The sequence below is a fragment of the Haliotis rufescens genome, unplaced genomic scaffold (genome assembly GCF_023055435.1).
Source record: "Haliotis rufescens isolate VD_foot unplaced genomic scaffold, xgHalRufe1.0.p SCAF_120, whole genome shotgun sequence".
In the NCBI taxonomy this organism is placed as follows: Eukaryota; Metazoa; Mollusca; class Gastropoda; order Lepetellida; family Haliotidae; genus Haliotis; species Haliotis rufescens.
In genome coordinates, this window is record NW_025963803.1 from 654,572 (window position 1) to 672,383 (window position 17,812).

Consider the following 17,812-nt stretch of genomic DNA (forward strand, 5'->3'; position numbering starts at 1 on the left):
CTTACCACTTCCTCTTTGTCCACAGTGGTTCCTTGACCTGGCGAGGTTATCACCGGGTTTTCAAATGCACTTGAGTAAGACGCATCTGTGCTGCTGTTGGTTTTCTTAGAAGGTGATAACTGCTCTGGACTTAAGGACATAGGTGATGGACCGAAGTCTCTATCACTATTCATCACAGAATCTGAAACAATAAAAATATGAAAAAAAGGGTTCTGATACAAAACTTGTGTTTCGAATAGAGGGTATAATATCCATGAACAGGATTTAGTGTTTTTTGTAACATGAATCTTTTCTAATAAAAGGAGATGATGTTAACAGGCTTTCCGGTTGGCTTATATTTACTCAATTTCACAGCCTTTGTCAGAAACTTTAAGACTACAAGCCTGAGCTATTTTGGCATGAGTTTCAGTTGATGCTAGCCTTAGTATATGAACCAGTCGAGTATATCTTACAAGACCATAAGAGATTTTACTAGACTGGGGCTTTGGACCAGTGGACAAAGTTGCAGGCTGTCTTCAAGCAGTTGTCTTCTGAGTAATTATCTTGTTCAATAAAATAATAGAGTACTTATATTGTGAATAGGATCGCCATCTCTGTAACTCATTATCAATATTTCAGATGCATTTCATACACACAGCAAAAATACTGGAGATTTGAAGTAGAAAATTGTAGCTGAAATTTCCAAACATTACCAATTTATAGCACAAATGATGTACTGGTATTCAAATAGTTACGGGGGCACGGGTGGCCCAGTCGTCTAAGGCGCTGCGATTCACTGCGCAGGGTTGCGTCCCTTGGGCACGCCAGAAACCTATGATTGTGGGTTCGAACCCCGGTTCGCCCCGATTATGTTTCTAGGTTTGTCAGCACCATACCCGTGCTCGTGGGTTTCACCGAAGTGGTAAACGTCTGTGACCTGCATCACTTCGGGCTTTCCTCCCACATTAAGCTGACACGCCGCGATATAACTGGAATACTGTTAAAAGCGGCGTTAAACCCAACTCACTCACTCAAATAGTTACAGAAAATATAGCAATACAAACATAAATTAGGTTATAGCTAGTCTAACTTACACCAACTTTACCTTAAACATGGAAATACATACATGCTTCTATACCCTACACTGCTTGATTACAGTAAGACTATATTTCATGCACAGCAATCCATCTATCCCTCCGATGACAAACTAACATACATACATGTATTATAATGAAGCTCATCATTATCTAATAATTCTTAACTTTGTGTAAACTAACATTTAATCCCAGAAATAGAAAGTTATCTTATTCAAAAATCAGTATCTACAAAAGAAAAAACGTTAACTCCAAATGGAGCCCAGAACAATGCCCAATTCAGCTGAGCCAATCTAGACTTGCCAAATCATTCTAGACTTGAGTTGGATCAAATTTTAAATTTTTCTCTTTTGTCTGAAACCCTTAACTTTGTGCTGTCTGGTTATATAACTGTTTTGTCTTAAATTATATTTCTCACTAATGAACATAGCAAATGTCTTTGTTTCAAAACCCAGGGATTGAAATGTGTTGGTTTTCAAGTGTGACACTGAGCACCCACACAGGTGTCCCTTGGCAGGGTAGCGTGCCAACAAGGATAATGATGTGAGACATCATCAAAGTCGACAAATGTCATTTTACCAAGGCTAGATAACAAGCATATAATTTTGAAAGTTTGAACCCTTTCATTTTAATGTTTTGTTTGTTTGTTGTTTAACGCTGCAGTCAGCAATATTCCAGAGTCTGTAAATAATCGAGTCTGGACCAGACAATCCAGTGATTGACATCATGAGCATCGATCCACGCAATTGGGATACGATGACAGGCATCAACCAAGTCAGCGAGCCTGACCACCCGATCCTGTTAGTTGCCTCTTGTGAAAGCATGTGCAAAAGGAAGCATATTCATGGCCATAAATTATTTATTTATTATTTCGATACTGTTTCCCATGTGAGGAACACAGGATTATGGCAAGATTCAGACAGAAAGAAAACTTTAAGTGATATCCAAAAGAATAGTGATCTCTCATCCACACTATATGACATTATATCACTTTCGACATCATCCTGTCTATTTCTCAGAAAATAGCATGGTACGCTATATTATCGCGGTGGTTAATTCATAATAGATCGTAGTGGCGAATGCACACTTTAACCACTAGGCAACCCAACCGCCCCTTTTGCATAAGTAAACTGTCAACAGGGGATGTAGATTACGAGATTTACCAATGCCGTGATAAACTAGAGTCATACTATATCTGAAAAACAAACAACTACATTGGCTTGCCCTCAGCACTGAAAATTGTCTGGATTCCCACTTTGAATAATGTTGACGACATTTTTTAGATGATTCTTAATGATCCAAGCCACGCTTAAATTTTCCACACCTTTTTCACACAAATCAAACCTCCTTGCAAGGTAAAATAAAAATAATGCCATTGTCCATTTAGAAAGCTTAAAATGCATTATCTTTGAAACGCACACCTTGGGAAATGACCCATACTAACTTTATTCAGTTTGATATATTAAAAGATTCGATTACACACAGAGGATACTTTAATTATAGCATAAGAAACTGTTTTCAATGTACCTTTTCCAAATACTTAAAATAAACAGGAAATAATCACACAAATGTCTAGAAATTTTTAAATATCACTCAAATTCATGAGAAAAACAAGAAAGAGAGAGAGGTATGAGAACAAGATTATTGCATTCTATCTACATTTAAAGTCTACAAATAAATATGATATAAAATTAGGTGAAATAAGAGGAAAGACAAATGTGTTAGGCTGTGACTGACAAGCAACTTGATTCAATCAATCATTAATGCTTAAAATTCCCTGTTTAGGATATAATATAACATATGAGGATAGTTTTTGAAATTGGATAATATTGGTCAATATGGCTCCTGGAAATAGACTTTCATCTAGGAATGGCAGTGTCTTGTATGAACAATGATTTGGTCTTCCAAGGGAGACCATTCTAATATTATGACATGGGAGTTATCTCCCATCACATTATGACCCCCCACCTCTTGATAAATGACAATTTATTGTTTCTACATCTGCTATCATAAAACCAGACATTGAATAACTGACATATTGTGTGACTTACAATATTGAAATAGTATTTATTCATGCTCGGATAAAATAAAATGAAGGTTTAGACTTAAATTCTATTAACTTAGACCCAAGGTAGAGCATCTTTTCCCAATCCACTTTGTGTGGCAGAGTCAAGTAATGGTGTACGTTAAATGTATGTCACAAGATGCCAAGCAGTAGTTCCTAGATTACTCAAAACTCTTTGCATGGCCTTACATTTGTCCAGGATGTTTCGTTAATAATTAAATTTAGAGAAATAACACCGACGATAACAAGACCAGACGAATCAATGTTCAAAATGTTATATATTTTGTATCTGTATTTGAATTCAATTCAAATTGGTATTATTCATAATATTTAACGATATGGTTGTAACAGTAGGCCAAGCGTTTAATATTTTTTCGGATTACGGACCCGCTGACTAATTCTTGAGAAAAGGTGAAAAAATAAATCAATCTGATTTCCATTTTTTCCCCCGCCGATAGCCATGTAGTCAGTTATTTTATTATTTCTCATCACCTTTTAATAAAAAACATATGAATTACTACATAATTGATCTTTGTTGATCTCGAAGCAGAACATGAATAGCCTCCTTTGACAATTGTCCGTGTTGTAAGTAGTAGAATTTTTATTGTTACAAGGGGCTTTATCGTCACAAATGGTGGTCTTTTGAGCACAGAATAGGTTCATAAAGTATGCCAGAGGCATTCTGCATTAAAAAAAAAAATGCATCTGGCTTTTTTATATTTTTTTCCCCTCCTCCAACCCTGGACTTTGGGCTGACAAATCCGTAATCCTAAAAATAAAAAAAGCCTGGCCCTATATAAGTATTGAGAACTTTTCAAAACAATCATTCAAGTTTTTAACACCATGTGTTAATCCTTCATAACACACATGTGAAACAAATGTTTTCATTCAATGTTTCATTTTTAAACATACGGCAGTAAATATATGCACATATTAAGAACTCATACAGACAACCATCTAACTTTCTTTTCCCCTTAAAAACATGGCTTTGTCCCTCCAACCTATGTGTGAATCAAGTTGCAAGTCAAATTATGATATCAAGCAGAAATTACATGTGCAAGTGCTGCCCACATTACCCAGAACATCACTGGAACAGCTGGGACTGGAAGCTGTGAAACTGGGCGTTCCTTCAGTGTGTTCCGTGTGCGTGGGAGTCGACTCAGACAGACTCAGGGGCGGAGAACTCCGTATTGTAGTCATGTAGCGTGGTGTCACGTCGTCATGAGGATATGTTGTTGTCATCAACTCTGATCTGAAACGGACACTCAGGAATATAACATCAGTTGGTTGGTTGGTTGGTTGGTTGGTTGGTTGGTTGTTTAACGCCGCACTCAGCAATATTCCAGCTATATGACGGCGGTCTGTAAATAATCGAGTCTGGACCAGTCAATCCAGTGATTAATATCATGAGCATCGATCCACGCAATTGGGATGGATGACACGGATCAACCCAGTCAGCGAGTCTGACCACCCGATCCCGTTAGTCGCCTTTTACGACAAGCATGGGTTGCTGATGACCTATTCTACCCCGGAATCTTCACAGGTCTAACATCAGTTGGACTAGTAACTAAGTGACAATGAGAGTGAGTGTGAGTAGCATTTTATACAGCTTTTAGCAATATTTCAGCAATATCACGGCAAGTGATAAATAAATGGGCTGTGTTACACAAGACTTAAGGTGAGTGAGTGAGTGAGTGTTTTACGCTGCATTTAGCAACATTTCAGCAATAGCACAGCAGGGATTTGGATGGTTTGTTGTTTAACGCCGCACTCAGCAATATTCCAGCTATATGATGGCGGTCTGTAAATTATCAAGTCTGGACCAGACAATCCAGTGATTGACATCATAAACATCGTTCCACGCAATTGGGATCGATGAAGTGCATCAACCAAGTCAGTGAGCCTGACCACCTGATCCAGTCAGCTGATGACAATTAAACTGCCGGGTCAAAAAACGTATACACTCATGTTTGATGGTGTCTAAAACTGAAACAAACAAGAAACGGTCTGCGAGCCTGACCACCCAATCTCGTTAGTCACCTTTTACAGCAAGCATGGGTTGCTGAAGACCTATTCTAACCCAGATCTTCAAGGGTCAGATTAACAGTGTAAGTACGACAGTCCAGAAGAAAGTTCTATATATGAATGAAACATGCTGGCTTAATAACTATTTTTCTGGGCCCCTTTCCACAAAGTAATCGTAGTGCTGCGACTGTCGTAACCCCCAAAGTTAAACACTGACCTATGACAGTCGTAGCGCAACGATTGCTTCATGACATTGGGCCCTGGGTATTGGAAGTAAGAGTAAGAAAGATCAGGTCGGGTTTTATGCAGGAAAGTAATACAAGAAACAATTTTGCAGTGTGGCAGCTAAAATATTTTACTCATTACTCAACCTGATTGAATGAATGTTGTTTTACACCAAAGATAGAATTATGAAAGCTATATCCAACCAGCCTGTGTACAATCAAAGATGGGATTGGAGTGAGTGAGTGAGTGAGTATGGTTTTTAAGCCGCTTTTAGCAATATTCCAGCAATATCAATGGGCTTCACACATTGTACCCATGTCAGGAATCGAACCCGGGTCTTCGGCGTGACGAGCGAACGCTTTAACCACTAGGCTACCCGACCGCCCCAGATGGGATTGGAAAACCAGTGGTAGACAGCATGAGCATGAGCATGAATCCATGTTGTAAGGTCACTGTGACACACAGTCAACCTGGTTACAGATGGAAACCACTTGATCGTTATTGCTTAGTTGCATTAGGTACCGGGGACTGCCCTGGAATCTCTACAGGCATTCCTTGTTCAGCAAAAACCTACACTACACACAAGAGAGTTACATATCTATTCTACCCAGTTAACCCATGAAATTGAATAACAGCACAACATCAACGCAAAAACTAAGGGGTCAATTAACTTAATGTACGAACCCTTTTGAGTGTGTGAGTATGGTTTTATGCCGATTTTGCAATATTCCAGCAATATCACGGCGGTGGACACCAGAAATGGGCTTCACACTTTGTACCCATGTCGGGAATCAACTCTCTTTGGCATGACGAGCGAACGCTTTAACCACGAGGCTACCTGACCGCCCCTCTAACCCTTTTGAAGCCAACAATTATGATTTTTTTCCTAACACTTTTTTCAGGATAAACAACATGTCCAACAAACAATATCATTTTTTATTTTTAAAAAAGTGACCTATTAACTAATTTTCCAGCTTTTCTGGTCATGCTGAAACAAACATGTATTTCCTAAATACTCCCTGGCCCTAGCCAGAGTATTAAATGGATGGGACCTTAATTAACAGAAAACGAAGAAAATATAGTACAACCCTACCAGCACATCAGCATTATTAATAATATTATCATAGACAGCCCTGTTCTGTTTATTTGCAAGTAAGGATAAAACAGTACAAAGTGAGTGAGTGAGTTGGGTTTAACGCCGCTTTTAACAGTATTCCAGTTATATATCACGGCGTGTCAGCTTAATGTGGGAGAAAAGCCCGAAGTGATGCAGGTCTCAGACGTTTACCATTCGGTGAAACCCACGAGCATGGGTATGGTGCTGACAAACCTTGAAACATAATCGGGGCGAACCGGGATTTGAACCCACAATCATAGGTTTCTGGCATGCCCAAGGGACGCAACTCTGCTAAGTGAATTGCAGCGCCTTAGACACCCGTGCTCCCAAACAAGTACAAAAACTGAATTAAGGATATCCCCTGAAAAGATCCTTTTAAAGAATGGCAATGGAGTTCATGCAAGGATCATATCTATGCAAAGACAACTAAAGACTTGGCATTCATGCTGAAGGTCAACTGTTTAATTCTGTTCTTCCTATATACTGACCTGCAAAAGAAACGCATCATGCCATTTGCTTCTTAGCAAGATAGATTTTCATTTGATCAAATGGTCCATATCGACCAGTGAATGGTTTTGAGCTGACGACTTTAAAAGAAAATATATAAAAAAAAATGGAATATTTCTCAATTGATGCGATGTTTGTGGAGCACTTTGTTTCTGATCATTCACCATAGCATAATAAATTATTCCTACGACCATAATTTGTTTGTATGATTGGTAAATGTCAGTGATTTTATCCTGACAAATGGCACTGGGGACACTTGATAATTTTATCAACTTTTGATGAGACATTCTTCCAAAAATTAATAAATTATACAAAAAAAATCATTGAGATGTTATGGATAACAGTGAGTCAGTCAAATGAACTGATCTGAAATCCCGCTATACAATAGCTTGAACAATTTACATTTCCCCAATCTTTGTCTTTGTTTGTTGTTTAACGCCGCACTCAGCAATATCCCAGCTATATGACGGTGGTCTGTAAATAGTCGAGTCTGGACCAAACAATCCAGTGATTGACATCATCACCATTGATCCATGCAATGGGGATACGATGACATGCATCAACCAAGTCAGCGAGCCTGACCACCCGTTCCCGTTAGTTTCCTCCAACGACAAGTATAGTCGCCTTTTACGGCAAGCATGGGTTGCTGAAGACCTATTTTACCCTGGATCTTCATGGGTCCATTTCACCAATCATTATTCAAATTTAGCGTATATTGCACAAAACTGTGACATGTTTCTATCTGATGCGTTTGTTTTGCATGTCAGTACATCTACAAAACACAGCTGTCATGCAAGTTAACATAAGACCATACCTGTACCACGGCCTGTTGACAAACAAAACAACAACAAAATAAGTCTCTGCTTTCAATTGGCAACAATAATATCATGAGAAGTTCTGCAATCAAATCAAAGCAGAGCGAAAAGAAACAAAATCCGTCAAGGGGGCCCCCGTAATTCTTGTACAGTCAGGGTGGCCTCTCGTTTGCATGGCGTTTCTAGGGGATTAATTTAAATAACTCGGTGTTGGAATTCATTTACAGCATTTCAGACCTGTTTTTAAACATTTCATGGCCTTGTTGATTTCAAAGAGGTGCCAACTCACCATAGTGAGTGAGTGAGTGAGTACGCCCCTTTTAGCAATATTCCAGCAATATCACGACGGGGGACACCAGAAATAGGCTTTACACATTGTTCCCAATCCCATGTAGGGAATCGAACCCAGTTTTTCAGCGTGACAGCGCTTTACATGCAGATCATTGTTGTCTTGGAGAGTTTCATTGAAGGTTATTCATTATTTTCCTCTGTATTTGAACCAAGTTAGTTTTTTTTGTTTTTTTTGGGTGGGTGGGTGGGTGGGGTTGGTTTGTTGTTTAATGACGCCCTCAGCAATATTCCAGTTATTTGACAGCGGTCTGTAATGGTCGTCTGGACCAGACAATCCAGTGATTGACATCATGAACATTGATCCACGCAATTGGGACACGATGACATGCATCAACAAGGACCACCCGATCCCGATCGTCGCCTCATACTACAAGCTTTATCGACTTTTACGGCAAGCATGGGTTGCTGAAGACTTATTCTACTTGAACCAACCAGCCATCTTGGAACCTTTGCCTGATGGAACACACTCATATGTAGTGTGTTATACCACCGTCATATAGCTGGAATATTGCTGAGTGCGGCGTAAAACAAAAACAACAAACCAAAAATCGCTACCAGCATACAGGGATGAGATTTGATATTTTCCTTTTCAGTTGAAACTTATTTGCAATGGAGCGTGGTCCAAAATTAGGGGAAGCAATCAGATTTTAACAAATTTGTGGTCACTAAAATTTGCAGAAAGTCTCGGATCTGCAGAAGATTCTCATCCCTGAACATCATAGGCATACAACATAAGCAATTACAATCAATTACTGATTGACCGAGAGCCCAGATTATCGATTTGAAAATTCTGAGCAAAACCAGCACTAGTGTTAACACTGAAACAAAATGAAGCCCTTGTTTGCTTGGTATTTTAATCCAAGAACCCCTAGTATATTTTTCATCATAAGGGTCACGACAAAGACGCCCACATTTTTAATTCCAACATCAGGAGACTCACGGGAGGTAATGCACTAAATTCACATTAACTTAAAAAAATAGTAGATGTGTCTTCAATTCTGAAAATGATTTTGAAATGCCAGCTTAACAGCAAGATATCTGATACATTATTTAAGAAACTGGTTCTGCTTAAAATCGTCGTGCTGCACATGTAAACTTAAGAGCTGCTTCATCGGCACAACAGCAAGACAAGAAGCCAGCACCAGCAACCCAATATCAGCAAAGCATGCATGTGCGCCTTGTGTTTCAGTGCTTCATCAGCCAAGTGAGTGAGTGAGTGAGTGAGTGAGTGAGTGAGTGAGTTGGGTTTAACGCCGCTTTTAACAGTATTCCAGTTATATTGCGGCGTGTCAGCTTAGTGTGGGAGGAAAGCCCGAAGTGATGCAGGTCTTAGACGTTTACCACTTCGGTGAAACCCATGAGCACGGGTATGGTGCTGACAAACCTAGAAACATAATCGGGGAGAACCGGGATTCGAACCCACAATCATAGGTTTCTGGCGTGCCCAAGAGACGCAACTCTGCACAGCGAATCGCGGCGCCTTAGACGACTGGGCCACCCGGGCCACCCGTGCCCCCCATCAGCGAAGTGAGACTTGATGGATGATTCATGTCGAAAAAATGAGTTTAAGTTACATAATATTACAGTGCATATGCCAGTGGTTGTTTGAGATGGAGCTTACTTTCTAGTCCACTGACAGATTTGATTTCCTCAATAATGAATCCTTAACCTCGGTGACAAATCCTTTATCATTGTGACAAATCCTTTATGTTAGTGACAAATCCTTTTCCAAGTGAAAAATCCTTTACCATTGTGACAAATCCTTTATCTTGGTGACAAATTCTTTATCTCGGTGACAAATCATTAATCTTGGTGACAAATCCTTTATGTCAGTGACAAATGCTTTAGCAAGTGACAAATCCTTCACCATTGTGACAAATCCTTTATCTTGGTGACATATTAATCTTGGTGACAAATCCTTTATGTCAGTGACAAATGCTTTAGCAAGTGACAAATCCTTCACCATTGTGACATATCATCTATCTCGGTGACAAAATCATTTATCACAGTGACAAATCATTTATCATGATAAATGATTTGTCACTGTGATAAATGATTTATACATATATATTATCACTTATCACAGTGACAAATCATTTATCACATTACATACACATTGTGTAAAACAGTGAAAATCCTTCAGCAAGGTCATAAATCAATTTGCCAATGACAACCCATCTTCCACTGTGAGTTTGTTGTTCTTTCACCTCAGTAATGAACTATTTTCAGTGGGACCAGATTACACTGAACAACCTTGCATGAATACTGGATGCTATCTGCAGCAAGGGATTTTGAGTGAGTGAGTGAGTTCGGTTTAACGCCGCTTTTAACAGTATTCCAGTTATATCACGGCGTGTCAGCTTTATGTGGGAGGAAAGCCCGAAGTGATGCAGGTCTCAAATGTTTACCACTTCGATGAAACCCACTAGCACGGGTATGGTGCTGACAAACCCTGAAACATAATCTGGGCAAACCGGGATTCGAACCCACAATCATAGGTTTCTGGCGTGCCCAAGGGACGCAACTCTGCACAGCGAACCGCTGCGCCTTAGACAACTGGGCCACCCGTGCCCCGCAAGGGGTTTTGAGATGGTAGTTATTTGACCTTGCTTATGATTATTCATGTCATCGTGTATATCATGATATCGATAATTATTTAATATCGGTGCTGTATCGAATATCGATACGAAAACAATAATACCACAGAAACATTTGTATTAATTAAGATTAAAATAACATGGACAATGAACATGATTAAGGCAGATACTAAAATTTCCAATGAACACCCCACTTGTGATAAGCATTCACTCAATACGATAATCATAAATTAGTGAAAGCAGGGATGGAAATTAACCAAAAACGTCTACTATCTCAAATAGTGATAACATAAAGCAATACCCGGTAAAATGTTTGAAATTCTATTAGCCATTAGGGTGCTTGAAAGATTAATGAAACGGATGTGGGCTTGCGCTAATTTCCATCCCTGGAAAGTCAGCTGAAATATGTCGTGAAACTGGTATTATAAATCATAATTATCTGTGAGCAGGGCTACAGTAGTCTTAAAATAGTTCCCAAGCCACAGCTTAGCATAAGATTCTTTCCTAGGTTTGAAATATGATTCTTTGATCTGATAACCAACAGAACAAAACTAACCTTCGGCCATCCCCGCTTCCGTCATTATTGGGTGAGCGTGAGTCCAAGTATCGTGAGGTATTTGATGAGTTTTGATTGGTGACAGGTGAGAAGTGACCTTGAGGCGGCGTTGATGTGTCCGGGAGAAGGTCAGGCCGCCCACTCATGCCAGACAGAGGAGCTGGAACAGCACAGAAGGATTGAACACTGGAAGTCGTAGCCATTTTCCTTGCAAAGTATGGTTTAATCTACCCGTGTGACCGTGTGACAAGGGAGGGGGACACAGACACACACACATACCTCTATCTCCAGGGTTCGCATTTCTGTAAGCCTACACCAACCACTGGATTCATTCGCAAGGTTGTCGCAATATCAAATTACCCGCCCTTGCATTTTAGTAACATTTTAAGGACCAATCAAACGTCGAGATAAAGAAAAAGGAAATGGGTCAGGGAGGACTTGCCACCGCCAGTTTAAATGGACAAGAAGGAATCCTTTTGGGAAAAAGATTTTTTAGGCCTTTCTTTTGCGTGTCCGTCAGTTTTGTAATCGTAAACAAGAGGACTGGCTGCCATGTTGTTGGTACAACATTGAGGTTATATAGCAACTTGCATTGTCATCTGAGTGAGTGAGTGAGTGAGTATTGTTTTACGCCGCTTTTAGCAATATTCCAGCAATATCACGGTGGGGGACACCAGAAATGGGCTTCACACATTGTACCCATGTCGGGAATCGAACCCGGGTCTTCGGCGTGACGAGCGAACGCTTTAACCACTAGGCTACCCGACCGCCCCCATAGCAACTTGCATTGTCATCTGAGAGGCTGATGTGACTTCTTCATCTATCAGTACTCACCAGTTTCATCTGAGAAGCTGATGGTCCTCTGTGTTTTCTCGATCAGCTTTCTCTCATACGGGCCAGGTTCCGGTTGTTCAGGTATTGTTGTCTGCGCTCGAGCTCGACCCGCCTGACCTTTCTTCTTGGAGGGAGAATGCTTGAGAGCTGAAAATTTATAAAACTTATGTCAATCTAGTCTTGCCAAGACTCACAGTTCTACATCAACTGACCAACTGTGAGAGAAATGATTTCAAATAATCTTGCAGCATATTCGCTCTGCCCTGTTCGATCCCCAGCCAAATCAGAGCCAAAGATGATAATTGTTGTTTCCCTGCCTGGCTCTCGGCGTTAAGGGAAAAAACAAGGCATTTGTCTCGGACTCGGTACACTGTGTCTGAGCAGGGTATCCATGTTAAACTGCGGCATGGTATCTCAGCGAGCTAGCACTATAAAAACAGCATTAGTCCAGACTAGTACAAGCTGACACAATCTCATTAAAATCAGATCTTAGTTCTCGCTATCGCCCAATGGAATGACCAATCAGAAGGCAGCTTTTTCGTGCTTTACGGCACAAATTTCAAATTGGTGAATACGCTTCGAAACATATTTTGACAAATTCTCGATAACAAATTTGAAACCTGAACAAAAAACATTCTGGAATGGCTAATAGATGGTCTAGATTTATAAGGATTCAGTTGTTAAACCCGTAACTATCGTTCGGAATACCCCATGTTCAAGTTTTCGAGATTGCATGATTAGAAATCACATTCCGACTGTCACTTTCATAATCTGGTAAGAGACGCACTGATTGGTCGGATGAAAGGTCGTTCTGACGTGACCCCTAATGGGATGTCTTCAGATCTTTGTTTAGCGGTAGCGAGAACTAAGATCTGATTTTAATGAGATTGAAGCTGACACACATACACACACACACCCATATGTGCATGCACATCGCAATATGAGTGCACTAATCTTTAAGGCGATGTAAACCCTATTTAACATCAACTAGAGTATTGAACAATCAACTGAGCAAACAAGACAATTATACTTACGGGTTGGAATTTTCCGGAATACGCGATTTGCGAAAAATGACAGAAATCTGTTGGCGTAGTAGCCGGGTCGATGAACGGATATGGTGTCCTGAAACAACATAAACATGTGTAACCATCTTGACTGGCACTGTGGCATGAACATGTGTAACCATCTTGTCTGGCACTGTGGCATGAACATGTGTAACCACCTTGACTGGCACTGTGGCATGAACATGTGTAACCATCTTGTCTGGCACTGTGGCATGAACATGTGTAACCATCTTGTCTGGCACTGTGGCATGAACATGTGTAACCACCTTGACTGGCACTGTGGCATGAACATGTGTAACCATCTTGTCTGGCACTGTGGCATGAACATGTGTAACCATCTTGTCTGGCACTGTGGCATGAACATGTGTAACCATCTTGTCTGGCACTGTGGCATAAACATGCTTCTAACCATGTAACTCATAACAACTCCACTACAGCAGCGATGGGATAACATTCCACCAGGGATGCAACGTCACCTGAAACATTTACTAGCCCTTATCCCTGTGTGAGTGAGTGAGTGAGTGAGTGAGTATGGTTTTACGCCGCTTTTAGCAATATTCCAGCAATATCACGGAGGGGGACACCAGAAATGGGCTTCACACATTGTACCCATGTCCAAATCAAACCCAGGTCGTCGGCGTGACGAGTGAACACTTTAACCGCTAGGCTACCCGACCACCCCTTATCCCTGTGAAGATCTGGGCAGAGAATAGGTCTTCAGCAACCCATGCTTGACTATGCTTGGCGTAAGATGCTTGTCATCGTACCCCAATTGCAATATTCCAGCTATATGATGGCGGTCTGTTAATAATCAAATCTGGACCAGACAATCCAGTGATTGACATCATGAGCATGTTCTAAACAATTGGGATGACATGCATCAACCAAGTCAGCAAGCCTGACCACGTGATCCTGTTAGTCGCCTCTTACGACAAGCATAGTTGCCCCTGAGAGCAAGCATGGATTGCTGAAGACCTATTGTACCCCAGATCTTCACTGCTCTAGCCAACAAATGTTAAAAAGTAATCAGTGTCCTGGAGTCTTAGAAGTCTTTTGCAGTGGCGTTTCAATCGCCTCTGTTACTTACCCCATCTATGACGATTGCCTTCATGGTATGTTCAAGTTTCTTCTTTAGGCGATAAGACTGCAGAATATCGATGATACCAAGATACAACAATATTCGTTCACCCTTGGAATTTTTGGCTGGGATGCCACCAGGTCTGAAAATCAAACAGATGCAACAAAATATCAGCAGCTGTGGTGCTAAAGTTCTACTGTAGTTCTCACTACCAGTGATCAGGAGGTGAGTGAGTGAGTGAGTGAGTATGGTTTTACGCCGCTTTTAGCAATATTCCAGCAGTATCACGGCGGGGGACACCAGAAATGGGCTTCACACATTGTACCCATGATCAGCAGGTACAGAAGCCACGTTTTTACCACTTTGGTGAAACCAAAGAGCACTGGTATTGTGCTGACAAACCTAGAAACATAATCGGGATGAACAAGGATTCGAAACCCAAAAATCATAGGTTTCTGGTGAAGCCAAGGGATGCAACTCTGCACAGCGAATTGCGGCGCCTTAGACAACTGGGCCACCTGTGACCCCCAGCAAGGATAGATATTGGTACTTGTCCTATAGTCCATGCCAAACTGCCCCAAAGTAAAGGTATCATGAGGACGAGTAGAAATTTGTACATTTTTAATGGCTTTGCCATACGTTATCATTATAAGGACCATCAGACCATGTTAGCTTCTATAGCTGTTGAGTCACTTATTACAAGGGACCTATATTCTTACCCGTAATCCCCACATGTTGAATGGTATATCGAAAACACTATCCACTATGTGAGAATCTACAAAATGTGAGTGAGTTACAATTTATTTAGTTTAGGTCACATCAGCTTTACTTCAGTCATAGAGGGCTTTACGAAATGAGATGGGGATTATGTGCCTTAAAGAGTTCATTTAACAAATGTGGCCAAAAACCTACGGAACATCTTCATCTTCAAAATCATCTGTTTCTGCATTCAATCGGATTGCCTCCATTGCTGTGGAATACTGTGCAATCTTTGTCTTGAAAGACTTGCCTCGTTGCAGAGCTGGAAAAGGAAGTACGGAAATATATCCCCTGAGAAGCAATGCACAGAACATGAGTCAAAGCAGGGTAGTGAGTGAGTGAGTGAGTTGGGTTTAACGCCGTTTTTAACAGTATTCCAGTTATATCACGGCGTGTCAGCTTAATGTGGGAGGAAAGCCCGAAGTGATGCAGGTCTCAGACGTTTACCACTTCGGTGAAACCCACGAGCACGGGTATGGTGCTGACAAACCTAGAAACATAATCGGAGCGAACCGGGATTCGAACCCACAATCATAGGTTTCTGGCGTGCCCAAGGGACGCAACTCTGCACAGCGAATCGCGGCGCCTTAGACGACTGGGCCACCCGTGCCCCCCAAAGCAGGGTAGACTGCACCACCTCATCTGACTTGTCCATGGCTCATTTCGGACTAGTCACTGTTTGTAATTAAGGGAGATCCTGGGCCCCATCCACAAAGTGATCATAGCTCTACAACTATCGTAAGTCTGTGTTAAATTATGGGACTTTTGATCGTCTTAGCTACAACCATTGTGAGTATGTTAAATTATGGGATTTTTGATGGTCTTAGTGCTACAACTATCGTGAATCTATGTTAAATTATGGGAGTGTCCATCGCTTAGCGCTATGACTGTCATGAGTATGTATATTTATGGGAGTTCCGATTGTCTAAGCGATACAACTGTAGCAAGTCTATGTTAAATTATTGGAGTTGCAGTCCTCTTAGTGCTAAGACTGTGGAACAGGGATCCTGGGGTCCTTGATATTTGCTTCTATAACATCAAATCTAGGGACTCCTAAATCTTTACCTTTAAGGCAATAAGAGGGACCCCTTGACTTTCATGACTAACTTTGAACAATGCTATCCAGGAATTCATATACACCTGCCAAGAGGCTGGTATTCGGCCTCAAGTCTGCAGCAAATGTCAGTAAAAATTCCCAAATTGGAATTAAAATATTCCCAATTAATATAGCTGTATCTTAAGTGATGGTTTGGTATTTCACTGATATCAGGACAATCAAAAAGGCTTTACTGCTTCGGTTTACATTATTGAATGTAATGTTAATATACAATGTTAAAAAACCTCTGATCACGCTGATTTTAAGAAAATAGGAACTTCACAAATATCCCAATTTTGCACAAAACAACATCTCTTTCCCGTATATCCCAGATATATCCTTGATAGTGGTTTGTGTAAAATAACTAGATCTGTGGAGGAAACAACAAGGCATGTCTCGGTTTGTGACCAGTCTTGGACTGGCAGCTCTTTGCAACTGGTTCACCCTCCTGGGCAGTACAACATCAGAAAGATAAGAAATCACATTCAATTTGAAACCCAAGGGAGGTTATCCTATCAATTTTAGCACGAATAAAATCTTTACGAAATAAATTATCAATAAGTGTTTGTCATATCGACGTCAACTGTGGCAAGTGTTCACAATCGATCAATGCCATGTTTAGGTATTAATAAACATCTTCATTCATTGAGTGCATTCTCCAAAACACCAGGGCCCTCATGCACAAAGCGATCTTAGCGCTAAGATGATCGTAACTCCCATAATTTAACATAGGCTTTCGACAGTCTTAGCGCTAAGATGATCGTAACTCCTATACTTTAACATAGGCTTTCGACAGTCTTAGCGCTAAGATGATCGTAACTCCCATACTTTAACATAGGCTTACAATAGTCTTAGCGCTAAGATCGCTTTGTGCAAGAGGACCCAGGTCCAGTGTTCAGGTTAGTCATGTTACAAGAACAGGATGAAAACGTTTGGATGTTATTGATACTTGATTGTTAACATGGTCAAGGCTAAAACAAAAGAAAAGTACTGTTTCTGGTCTTTTGGTCAGGCTTAATATTATGGCACAAAGCAATTATTCTTTTTGCATGACTACAACAATCATTGTACAGGGTTCACTCAAGGAATGACATGGGCCCTATATGTGAAAATTTCACCCATACAGCACCATGTTGTATTTGAAAATGTTGGCCTTTTTTAAAAATTTAGGGGCTAAAAGCACAAGGCCCCACCCTAGAATTCTCCCTGATTGTAATACATAGGAAAACATAGTTTTCTCTAGTATTGGACTGCCCTTAGCGTGGCCATCCATAAAAGCTCAGCAGAGTCATGTCTGACTGAACTGCACTCAACAAGCACAACAGGCACAACAATTAAACTTTTGAAAATTTTGTAGAGAAAATTGAATTGATTTACTCATGAACTAAATAAAATTTAGTTGTTCAAGTGAAGCAAATGTGAAATGTTGTAGACTTGTTATTTTTAATCAAAGGTCCAAAACTGAAATTTTCTCAAATTTCTCAAATTCATTGACAACTGTATATCTGGTATATTTTCTTTAAAGTTGATTTCTTATCATAAAGGAAACTTGGGATCACTGCAAGTCAATCATTCAAATAAATCAATTTTATCAACATGCAAGGAAACAGCAAAGCCTCATTTCACAGGACAGGTACTTTCTATCAATTC

General features: G+C 40.4%; 1 protein-coding gene across 11 annotated transcripts in view; it reads right to left on the bottom strand.

Moving 5' to 3' along the window:
• Nucleotides 1-17,812, bottom strand: part of LOC124115432 (phosphatidylinositol 4-phosphate 5-kinase type-1 alpha-like) — a 68,034-nt gene that overhangs the window by 19,328 nt on the left and 30,894 nt on the right. For 9 of the 11 annotated variants that reach the window (XM_046476438.2, XM_046476435.2, XM_046476440.2 and 6 more), the window contains exons 11-18: nt 15,220-15,328; nt 14,317-14,449; nt 13,200-13,287; nt 12,166-12,312; nt 11,332-11,491; nt 7,827-7,838; nt 4,191-4,390; nt 6-181 (exon numbers count right to left, since the gene is read on the bottom strand). In XM_046476438.2, the coding sequence (XP_046332394.1) occupies nt 6-181; nt 4,191-4,390; nt 7,827-7,838; nt 11,332-11,491; nt 12,166-12,312; nt 13,200-13,287; nt 14,317-14,449; nt 15,220-15,328 (1,025 nt within the window). The remainder of the gene's footprint in view (nt 1-5; nt 182-4,190; nt 4,391-7,826; nt 7,839-11,331; nt 11,492-12,165; nt 12,313-13,199; nt 13,288-14,316; nt 14,450-15,219; nt 15,329-17,812) is intronic. The other 2 variants (XM_046476431.2, XM_046476430.2) reach the window with 2 other exon arrangements.